Source organism: Mustela nivalis (assembly GCF_964662115.1).
Source record: "Mustela nivalis genome assembly, contig: HAP1_SCAFFOLD_813, whole genome shotgun sequence".
In the NCBI taxonomy this organism is placed as follows: Eukaryota; Metazoa; Chordata; class Mammalia; order Carnivora; family Mustelidae; genus Mustela; species Mustela nivalis.
Window position 1 is genome coordinate 192,030 of NW_028135851.1, and position 12,231 is coordinate 204,260.

The 12,231-nt window shown below is 39.9% G+C and overlaps 1 protein-coding gene across 6 annotated transcripts in view; it reads left to right on the forward strand.

The window, feature by feature from the left end:
• The window catches only part of LPAR1 (lysophosphatidic acid receptor 1), a 214,929-nt gene that overhangs the window by 155,368 nt on the left and 47,330 nt on the right, over window positions 1-12,231 (forward strand). For all 6 annotated transcript variants that reach the window (XM_082750176.1, XM_082750172.1, XM_082750174.1 and 3 more), the window contains one exon: window positions 5,256-6,003. In XM_082750176.1, coding sequence (XP_082606302.1) covers window positions 5,256-6,003 — 748 coding nt within the window. The remainder of the gene's footprint in view (window positions 1-5,255; window positions 6,004-12,231) is intronic.

Genomic DNA, 12,231 nt, shown 5'->3' on the forward strand with positions numbered 1-12,231 from the left:
GCTTTAAGTTTTAGAACCACATGGAGAGCATTGACTTAGGCACCTGTGTTCCCAGGGTTTTCCATGCTTGCTGCCACTGCTTTTGCTCTGTTGTGTTTTTTAGGCAGGAAATGTAGATGATGTTCTTTGTGACCTGCCACATTTCTGAAACTGTTGTATAATATCCTCATGTGGGAACATCAGTATAGTTGGTTGTGGAATTTATGGACCTCATTTTCTCTATTTAATGGAGATTTAGTTTGCTTGTGTTCTGTCCTTTGGAATTCTTCTGTCGCAGTAGCTTTGGCAATACCCTATTTTGTCTCTCTTTCTCTAGGTATTTGATTTGTTAGCTTTTTGTTTATTTTTTGTTTTTTCTTTTTATACATAAAGAATTTTTATCCTTACCCTTGAGATTGCAAAATCTAACCAAGTTATATCTAAATTCTGGTTGCTTTTAATTAACTCTGTTTTGTAATTTACACAAACGCAAACCAGTAATCTGAGGTCTTTCTTCTTAAGCAGTAACTTATGTTTCAAGCTATCTTACTCAGCTTTGTCCTGATCTTTCTCGAATTCATAGTAACTAGATGTTTCCCTCTATATGCCTCCTTTCCTTTGACTCTTATCATCTCTGATCTTCTGAGTGCTGAGTGAATTTCTTCAATATGTCTTCAACTTGCCATTTCATGTTTTCTGGAATTTTCAACTTTGTTTCATTGTTTGAATTGCTGATTTTAATTCAGAAGTTGTTTTTCATCTTTGGTGGGCACAATAGTGGTTTTCAAAGATGTCCATTACTTAACCTCTGGAACCTGTAAATATTCTACTTTATTGTGATGTGATTACTATATGTGATTGAGTTAAGGATTTCGATATGGGGAGATGATCCTAGGTTATCTGGGTAGTCTAAGTGTAAGCACAAGGGTCCCTAAATGTGGAAAGGGGGAGTGGATGGGAAGGGTAGGCATTAGAATGATACAGTGTGAGGAAGACTTGATTGGCTGTTGCTGGCTTTCAGGGAAGGGGGGTCAAGAACCAAAGGATGTGGACAGTCTCTAGAAATTGGAAAAGACAAGAAAAAGTCACTGTACAACCTTTGGAAAGGAACACAGCTCTGCTAACACCTTGATTTTCGCCCAGTGAGAGACCCACTTTGGAATTCTGACCTCCAGGATTACAAAGTAATCAATTTGTATTTAAGCTGTGTGGTGATTTGTTACAGTAGCAGTAGGAAACTACAATCTCCATGTAGTTTTTACTGGTTTTTTTGTTTTGTTTTTTTTTTTGTGTGTGTGTGTGTTCACCATGGCTTGTGCTCTTTTCAGTGCTAGTACCCTAACAAAGTACTTTGAGAATACAAATCAGTAATGTCCTATAACTTAATCTTTTTCTTTTAACCTTTCCTCCTCCCCCAGTAAATCTGCTCAAGGTGGGTATTTTCTATTCTTCAGAATGGTCCTCTCCTCTGAGGTTGCATTTTTGTCTTACTGTATTTAATTTTTTTTCCTGTTTGCTGTACTGTTATAAGCATGACTGCTTGAATGTATTATAGTCCAATCATAGTTGAGTTAGATTCTCCCTGAGCTTGATTTGGGTTTCTGCCTAAATCCCTTGGGTCCTCAAGAAGTAAGAAAGCTGGTTGACTCTACCCCGTTGGTGGCTTTGTCGGGGTCACCTTCACTTATACTCCAGACCTCCTTTTTGCAGATGAAAAGAGAGGAGATTTCATTCTTCTTTCAGTTCAGTCTTGTTACCCTCAATTCAGCTGACATTCCCTCTTTTTCTCAGGTATATTCTATCCTTACTATTTCCACTCCAGGCATATTTTGTGCTGTCTTAATATTTAGCTTGCAATTTTTATGAAATGTAAAGTTCTTATTCAGAATTCTCTTGATACAGGTAATAATAATTTAGCTCAGTTTTCTTATTTCACAGATGATAAAACTGGGGTTCAAACAGTCATGTAAGTTATGTCATTAAATGTGGTCTGGTGTTTACAAAGTTGGAACACTGTGAAATACTGTGTGCTTGGTGTTTGATTTAAAAATGGATTTGTCCAGAGAAAGTAAACGGTTATAGGGGCTAAAGGGAAGAGAGAGTTTTGCATTTCTAGTTAGAATTTATTTTTTTGTGTATTATATGTCCTTTGCAGAAAGGAAGCTTGTAAACATTTCTGGAATTTATTAATGCAACCAACATATAGTTAGCATCTAATCTAACAGTTGAATGCTGTACAACAATGAACAAGAAAAGATTTCTGCTCTTATAGGGTTTATGGCCTATTATGAGGAAGTGTTAATTGAGTAATTATTATACAGTGTGCTGAGTGTTATTGTGGGATAAATGCAGAGAACTGTAGCAGAAAACACCTTGCCTAGACTTGGGAATGTCTAGGGAAACTGACGGTTTCCTTTCTGCATGAAGAATGAGAGCAAGGGAGCCAGGTGAAAACTGGGGGATGATTGTTCTAGGCCAGTGGGAGTCAAAGTGTGGTCTCTGGACCGGCAGCATCAGTCTCATCACCTGGGGAACAACTTTATATCTGCCGAATCAGTAATTTTCAGGATCTGGCCAGCAATCCATGTTTTAGAAACCCTCCAAGTGATCTTGTTAGAGAAAACCACTGTTCTGAGAAGCAGAGATGAGGGAGAGCACATCCCATTACCTAGAGCTAAAGAAGAGGGCTGGAAGTCATTAGCCGTTTGGGTTGAGGCTGGAGGTCAGGTGTAGGAGTTCACAACACTTGGATGGAAGGTAGACCCCTTCCATTGTAACGGAAGAGGAAGAAAGGATGGATTCTTGAATAGGTGATTTTGTTTTTCATCAAAGAGAACAACAGTAGGTAAGCTTCAGTTAGCCACTGTGGAGAAGAGGGAGAATGATGGGAAAATCAAACCCCTTGTGCTTCTGAAGTCTCCATTGAGGTTAGATGTCATGAATTTAGATCAGAAACAATCTGCCAGATATGTCAGTTTTCTTGAACGTTTCTCAGAAGCCTTGGTACAGATGTGGAAATGACATCCAGTTGCATTCAGCCAAGACTGGTGTTATTTCAAGAGACTGGTCACGGAAGGGCAGTGAGGCAAGTAGGCTAAAGGAGAAAGGTCTCTTCTTCCTTATCTGAAGTTACAATAGTCAAGGTCTGAAAACTGAAGACTTTTTCATAATTCCCTTAGTGGCAAAACCTCAGAATGAATTTATGTGAGATTATTTATAACTTATTTATCTAATTTAATGTATATGTTAATATATTTTGCTATAGAAAATAATGTGTATGATTATGGAATGAGGCTTCAAATTTTGTTGGGGGATATTTTATTGTCTGAGGATTATCTACTGTGTAACTGTTCTTAAAACCAGAAAAAAAATAATTGGGTTTTGAAGGATCTGACCTCAGAATCTTCAAGGAGAGAATGTATTTCTGTCTTAGCAATAAAGAGGTTGAAATGGATACTATGAAATCTAAGCTGTATAGGGAAAGGGAGAAAATAGCGAGAGTATCCCGTGGGGAAGGTAGGATGCGTAAGGAAATAGATGACTTCAAAGAATTGATGTATTGGGCATCAAATGAGAAAATTGGAAAAATGACAGGTGTGGTGAGTAATTAAAGTGTAAAATTTATTTCCAGAGGGAGATAGTTCCGAGTGGTTACAAAGTTCAGGGTGTGACCATGGGAGTGGGCAGCTGAGTTATAATGAAATAGAAGGTTATTAGGGTTGGGGTCAAGAAACTGAAAGGCAAGAAAATTAGATGAAATAACCAGAGGACTGGCAAGATTTGGGGTAGAGTGGGACATGACAAACCAGGTTCTCAGATCTCGAATGAATGAGACTTTTTGGAAAGTCAACAAAATTACCAGGGTGTGTAAGACAAGGTCTTCACTCTTTTCTTGGGCCATGATCTCCTTAAGAGACAGCTTAAGGAGATCTCCTTATCAAACAGCTGATAAATAATGATACACATGGTAAGGGTAATGATAGAAACATGATCTAAAAGGTCTTAAAGTCTAAATGAGGAGAGACTAAATGTCTGGACAAGTCAGAATAGTAACCATTTAATAAGCATTTCGCACAGTGTTTATTAAAATTTATGCACACCCTATGGATATTCAGTATAACATTGGATAAAAAATAGTGGTTAAAACTGTCATATTTGCTAAGTCATTGGTTGAGCATAAAAAGTTAGGATGTGACCTGTCTTTAAATAATTTCTGATTCTAGGAGTCTCAGACAAACTCAAGGCTTCAGGAAAATCACTATTGTACTTGATGTGTAATTTTCACATTTCTATTTTATGTTACTCTTTATTTTCTAATTTTAATCATTTTATTGACTACCTATATTATGTTATAAACTTGCTCAGTCCCTTTTGGATTCAAGTGAGGATAATTAATAAATGAGTGTATTCTAATTGCTGAAAAATAAGAACACATAATAAAACGTCCTTACTTCACATTTTGGAAAAACCTGAAGTACACTTCACTTTTTGTAGAGCAGCGTCAAAGTGTCAACTACAGTTTGGATTACATTGGAGGTTACATTAGGTAACATATTTTTTATGTCCTCCAAAGAGAAAAAAGTTCTCCAACGTCATAGATTGGTCGACAAATGCTATTCTGGGGATAAGGAGTCATGGGGGTAGACAGTGTTGACCACAGGAATGTCGAACAGCAAATGCTGGCTTTGGGCAGAGCAGCTTTGATGCATGGTGACCTCTCTGAAATGTTGGTACTGATGGGCCTTGAGGGGACTTGCATTACAAAGTGTTTGTCACAGATCGAACATACTATGTGAGAACAGAAATGCAGAATAATGGAGCAATAATACCCTCTCTATAAACCAACTGTGTTTACAGATTCCCTAAATAACAGGTCAGTGTAGGTTTTACGACGGTAAATACTCCAGTTGCAATCTCTGCTCAATTTTCATCTGTCTCATGTATTTTAAGCAAGATTTCTGGGCCATGTGGCTTTTCTAGTAGACTTCAATGACCTGCAACCACTAAGCACAGACCTTGTCATCTATTCAATTCCAGCTGTCTTTAATCTTGAGGACACTAAGACACTGAAGAGCCTTGGGTTTTCAGCATAATAATAGAATGTTATGCAGGATCAGATTTTCAGATTCTTTGCCTTTGTATATGTGTGTGTGTAGGTTTTCTCTTTCTTTCTTTCTTTCTTTTTTTTTTTTTTTTTGCCACATTTACCATACTGTACATCTTTAAATTTGGATCTGTGGTTTCTTCATTCTTTTTCATCTTCCTTTCTCTTTTAGTTCACAGCCATGAATGAACCACAGTGCTTCTACAATGAGTCCATTGCCTTCTTTTATAACCGGAGTGGAAAGTATCTCGCCACAGAATGGAACACGGTCAGCAAGCTGGTGATGGGACTTGGAATCACTGTCTGTATCTTCATCATGTTGGCCAACCTACTGGTCATGGTAGCAATCTATGTCAACCGCCGCTTCCATTTTCCTATTTATTACCTAATGGCCAATCTGGCTGCTGCAGACTTCTTTGCTGGGTTGGCTTATTTCTACCTAATGTTCAACACAGGACCCAACACTCGGAGACTGACTGTCAGCACGTGGCTCCTCCGCCAGGGCCTCATTGACACCAGCCTGACAGCATCTGTGGCCAACTTACTGGCTATTGCAATCGAGAGGCACATTACGGTTTTCCGCATGCAGCTCCACACCCGGATGAGCAACCGGCGGGTGGTGGTGGTGATTGTGGTCATCTGGACTATGGCCATTGTCATGGGCGCTATACCCAGTGTGGGCTGGAACTGCATCTGTGATATCGAAAATTGTTCCAACATGGCGCCCCTCTACAGTGACTCTTACTTAGTCTTCTGGGCCATTTTCAACTTGGTGACCTTTGTCGTCATGGTGGTTCTCTATGCGCATATCTTTGGCTATGTTCGCCAGAGGACTATGAGAATGTCTCGGCATAGTTCTGGACCCCGGCGGAATCGGGATACCATGATGAGTCTTCTGAAGACGGTGGTCATTGTGCTTGGTAAGTTTTGTCTTGACCGTTAACTTATTTTATAGAATATTATTGTCTTTATATAAAACCGTATTTATAGTGGTAGGCAAATGAACATACAGGAATTAAAAGGGGGATGAGGCACTTTATAGCAAATGTCTAGGATGAAGTCAGCACACAGCTCTTTCTACAGTTGCAGAATTGGTTTTGGGGAAATGTCTCAGTGAGGCGCTGTAAGTGATACAATGTAAAAGAGGTCATTAATGAATTTAGCTATCAAGTATTGAAAATAACAGCTTTCAAAGGGTTTCCTTATAGCCCAAATCATGTTATTTTTTGCCTTGTGGTCTCTTTATTACGGATTTTCAGAAAGTAAGTTGCTTTTTTATAATATGAATATGCTTTCATATATAGTTGTTTTTCTGAGACTCTTTCTAAATAAGTTATCTTCCACATTCTGTAGTTGTAATTACAAATATGGCGGTAAACATGCTAAGGTTTTGTATAGATTTGCTGCACAAAATAGCACTCTGTTGACCATCTTAATGGAAACTTATGTTTTCATTAAGTTTCTGTTTTTAGTGGCAGAAAATTCATATTTCAAGGTGAAGAGGAAGATTTTATTTTCCATACACTCCGGTAACTTCTGCGTTTCATTGTTGTTTTTCTTAGATGTAAATGCATGGGAAGGATCAGGGGAATATATTTATTCATTTACATACTCAGAAAATACTTCTGAGTACATCATATGTTCCAGACCCTGTGCTGACTCCTGGCCACGTACCCAAGAAGAAAAACAGAGAACATTTCTTTTTGAGCTCAGAGTACCTGTTTTAAAAGTTCACCCAGTGAGGGGTGCCTGGGTGGTGCAGTAGGTTAAACATCTGACCTTTGGTTTCAGTTTGGGTCATCATTTCGGGGTGGCGAGATCGAACCCTGCATTGGGCTATATGCTCAGTGTGGAGTCTGTTTGGGACAGTCTCTCCCTCTCTGCATCCCCCCCACTCTTTTTCTCAAATAATAAATCTTTTTTTTTTTTAAATAAAAAATAGAAGTTCACCCAGTGAAAATTTGTTTAAATAATTACCCTCTTGAATTACACTTTTTCCACAGGCTACATTCAGATTAATGTTTGATCACCATTTGAAAATATCTAAACATCTTGAGCATTTCATCTTTTCCCGTGGAAATTCACTGGAAAGTTCCTGTAATGCTCATTGCATCAATTTGTAGAGCAGTGTTGCATGAGTGTAACTTGGATTGTGTGGCTCCTTGGAAACTCTGGGACTCATATTAATCTGAGCCACTGGAGAAGGGAACCCTAATTATGGCTAACTAAGCTAACATTCTTGTTAATGCATCAGTCCCATCCATTTGGGTAAGGGCGAATGCATCCAGGAGTTCATACCTGAGTATCCTGCTTGTGGTCCTCTGGTAGACCTCCAAGAATAAAAACAAAACCTTGAAATGGCTGACACAACAGAAGCCCTGTCTTAGTTTACCATGATTGTTATTTTTGTGTGAAATGAAATAACATGAGATGTTTTACTTCTACGTCGACTGAAATAGTTGTTCATTTACTGATGTTCTGAATGTTGGTTGAAACTTTTCATATGGGTGTACTTTTTCTATTACTATCTTGAGTGCTGCTTATAGTTCACAGAAACACCAGTAAACTGACTGCTGAACTTGAACTATGAACCTGCCAAGTTATTGTTTTAATTTTGCCCTTTATATAATGTGTAGCACCTTCTGGTGTGTAGTAAGTTTTCATGATTCATATAAAATTAACTTCTGTGCTTCATTGGATCATTTTACAGGTTAGATGAGAATTATTTTGAGGCTTTATGGGGCAATAGCTTTGGTGTAGATCCGCCCCTGAGTGCCTCTCCCTCACCACCGTGCCAACCCCAAACATGAAAATAACAGGATTAATGTTGCCCTCTGAGGTTTAAACTAGTAGCCTCTGTGAAGATTGAATATGTGTAACTATCTCTGGAATGAATAACATTTTTTATAGGGGTGTGATGGAAGAAATTTTAGAACATGGAAAACTCCAATCAGGGTGATATGTGAAAAAATTTGGTGAAGCAAGATGTGTATGTGATTGTAATATGAGAAGGAGAAACTAAATGGACTATAGCCTTTTTTAGAAAAGCAGCATGAGTGGAAGAATGGGTGGGGTGAGGGAATGGGTAGTTGGAAAGCTTAGACTAGGGAATTCACAATCCTCAACAATTGGATGTTTGTCAAGGTGATGTCTAATTTGTATAATGTGTTCTTCTGAATCCTGTGTAGTCATAATGATTGGATGGAAGACATGACTTGTTCTTATAGAAACAAATCTAGTCTACTTGAAGCTCTTCCCACTGTAAATTCATTTATTGATCATCAGGCTTTGTGGGTGCACATTTGGTTTTTAACATCTGCCTTTTCTGCCAGATTGTCAGCTTTGTGATGGCCAGCAGGGACTGTTATGACATGTTGTCCATTTGGTCCACATTACCTGTCATGGTATCTGGCACAAAGTAGATGCTTATTAAGTGACTGATGAATGAATGAACATGGTGCAAAGCCATCAAGGCTTCAGAACTGAGGAGCAGAGAGAGCCGTGGTGAATTCACTAAGCTAAGACCAGTGTATTGAGCTGTGTGGCAGAAGATAGACCTAGGTACACTCCTATCACGTTAGGTGCCTTCCAATCAAATACAACAGCTTAGGAGGTGACTATGGGATGATGATTAAGGTTTAATTAATTTTGTTAGAAACCTTCAGTTTCCATTTTGCCATGTCAGAATGTCCTCTGGGTTTCAGACCTGTTCAGTTCCCATGATCAACGAAAGATGTGTTCATCAACAAGTCAGACTCCCAGGAGTCAACATAAAGTAAAGACATCTTTGAGATGTATCATGGCAATACCGGTAGCAATTTTTCAGCACAAGGTTGTATGTATGCTACTTTTGAGGACTGAGTCTTAATATTTTTCGTTGTCAAATACTTATGTACCATTAATCATGTGCCCAGCCCTTCTCTACCTGAGGAATTAGTATTTACCAAAAAACCAAATCAAACAAAAAAACAGCTCTACAGAATATAGGTGCCATTATCTATTTCTTATCTTCACCTTCCAGAGGTGAAACCTGAGGTATGGGGAGATGAGGTAACTTGCCGGGAGCCACACAGCTAGATAAGGACAGAGGCTAGAAAACATTTCAGGCAGTCTGGTTCCAGAGCCCATGTGGGGTTTTCCTGTCTTTTGTTTTTACCTCCATGAGATCCTGCCTCTATAATAAAAACAACTACCAGCACAGGCTGTATTTTGTTATAAAGTTCCAACAGCTCTGTGCTATTTAATGGAAACATCGTGATCCCATTCATTGCTGTTGATACTGCCTAGCTGTCTGTGCCTTGTTTCCTCTGATGAAGAAATCTCGAAGGGAACATTCCTTTACTCCTCTTCCTTCTGCTAAAGATGCTCATGACAGTCATTTTGTCAGTCCGTTTCCACTGCTTGGTGATGGAGCACCAAGAACCAACTGTTGATTTGTGAGAGAGTGTTTTGCTCAAGGTGTATTTCACTTAAGGATTCACGGTTCCAAGCAAAAAGCCATGTAACCCTTCCCCAGGCTTGAATTCTCCCTATTGACATTTTGCCAAGAATTCTGGAGTGTGTTCCTAGTTGAATCAGAGTGGTCATCAAGAAGTTCTTCCTTATTTGACCACAGTCTATCTTGAGTTGTTAAGTCCTTGCCTTTCTTGCCATATTCCTCGTGTTGACCTTTGTGTTGGTGATAATTAGGAAAGCAAAGAAGCAGGATTTGGAAGGAGAAGAATATTTACTGTATGGAGGTCTTGGCATCCTTCCCCAGGAGAGAGTAAGGGACATAAAAAAGCAAAATAAATCCAGGTGGGGCTTACCTCTTTGGGGAGCAGGGAGGAGTCATGGTTTTTTTCTAGTTTGATCTGCTCTGGTTGGAAATGATCATCACTGAAATGAAATTACTACCTTTTACCTGCATACCCTGTGCCAGGGTCAATACTTGGCACCAGTCTTCACGTGCCATATATAATCTTACCAAGGTGTTATGTCCCAATAATGGGTCCGTGATTAAAGGAGCGAGACTGATACAAAGCGAAGGCCAAGCAAAACTTTATTTCGCGCCAAGCATCAAGAATCTAACTGAACGTTCGGGGCCGCACCTCTTACAAGAGAGGGCGACCCTTCTCTGTTTCACAGTCTAGCTTTTAAGGGCAAAGGCCATATGGTTGGGCCTGGCCACGAACAGGTGGTGGCCAATGAGATTGTAACACACACAGGCAACTCCACAGTGATGCTAGGTGACCAATTGAGACAATTTACCCTAGTAGACATTTGAACCAGCCTCTTACACCTTGATTGGGATTGGCCTGACCCACCTTTGTATCTGGGCTGTGTTACCTGTAAATCCCCTGGGGGAAGGGGAGCAGGGACAGTTTCTAAATAGGTCCTTACACAAGGAAAGTCGTATTTCGCCTGTTTTATACTGAGGGAACAGAGTTATACTGAATCTAGCAGAGGTCTTGATGCTTGTGGAGGAAATGCCATTCTGTAGGATGGAGGCAGAGAAGGAAAGCAGTGGCAGGAGCAATGTTCCTTATCTTCCAGGCCCTGAAGGAATCAGGTGTGATTAGCATATGGTGGGTGTGCTGGAGAGTTTTGACTGGAGAGTCAAAGCCTCCATAATACACCAAGGCATTTAGGCTTCTGGCTGTAGGCGATCAAAGGTGGTAAGGGGTTCCTGATAACACCAGTTCCCTGTAGGGGTTCCCATATAATTTATCATCCAAATGAGATGCCTTTGGTAGTGAAGACAGGCACTAATTGGTTGGGACTCAGGAGCAACAGGCCTAAACCAAGTGTAGTCCATGCAGGGTGTGTGGTCACTCTGCTTCTGGGTTCTGCTTTTTGTTTATAGTCTTTCCACTTTTTCTTTTGGCTTTTTAAATGCAGATTTCAACTCTGGTTTTGATCCATTGTATAGATGGTGAGGAAGAACTTCTGTTTTTTGTTTCTGCTTTGTTTTAAAGCAAGGATCTGTCCAGATTTGAATTTTAGAGCTGAAAGAGTCCTTATAAATTACAAATAGTACAAAAACCAAAAAAAAAAAAAAAAAAAAAAAAAAAATTACACCGTCCAGCTCCTTCATCCTACAAAGAGAGAGACTGAAGCTCCCGGGCTAATTGAGAAATTTAGATCTGAGTTCTCTGGTGACCCAAGCCAAGATCCAGGTTTGCTCACTTCCAGAAAGGTTCTGTTCTTACCGGGTATGTCTCCATGTTGTTCAGTCCCACCCACAATTTCCATCATTTTCTTCCTTGTGAACGTCAGCATGTATTTATGGGGCTAGACCACCAGGATGGGAGTAAACATTGTGGCTGTAAAGGTACCTGGACCCACAGAAAGGGTCACCTTGAATTTGGCCTCATTATAACCACCTAGTAATCTCTGTAATGAAACTATGACAAAAGTCCTTGGGAACTGAATTACTTGCACAGCAGGTAATTTTTGTACATTATAGCATCCTGTCAGCTTTAATAACAGCAGTTGTATGAATTTCTCATTTATCTTAGTTTATGATCAAGTTTGTTTTACCCACGGGGAGTGTGTATGTGTGTGTGTGTTTTCCCAGTTAATATTCATCAAGGTAGATGATGCCTCTGGGATCTTTCCTGACTCTGCTGTTAAGCATTTGGGTGATTCTGGGCAAGTTACTTTGTCTGTGCCTTAATTTCTCTGTACTTTGATCTGTAGGAGGAAGTTGGCTAATTTGATTTCCAAGATTACAGTTCTGCTTACCACCCTGTCAGTAAAACGATAAGGACATAAGTCTCGTGGGTCAACCATGCAGAATTCTCTAGTAGAAAACACAGAAATAGAAATGGAATAAGAGCAAGGGATGGTGATCTTTCTCCACATCCACTTCTTTAATAATTAGCTTTAGATGTCTATGCCCCATTAGAGGGAGGGGCACATTCATACAGGATAATCTCAAATGAGTGGTTTTGCTTTACCCCCCTCCCCGCCCCCATAGAGAGCTCTGTGCCAGGAAGAGAAGGCTTCCCAGTTGGTCCCGTTGCAAGAGGAAAGGAGTGGAACCTCTTATTCCCTGGCCGCCAGTGACCAGCCGCACATCCTGTTGCTCTGCACACGAACTAGAGCCATCCTAAGTCTCCTCAGGTCCCTGTGGCATCCCTGTTAAGACCTCTTTGAGGTGGGAC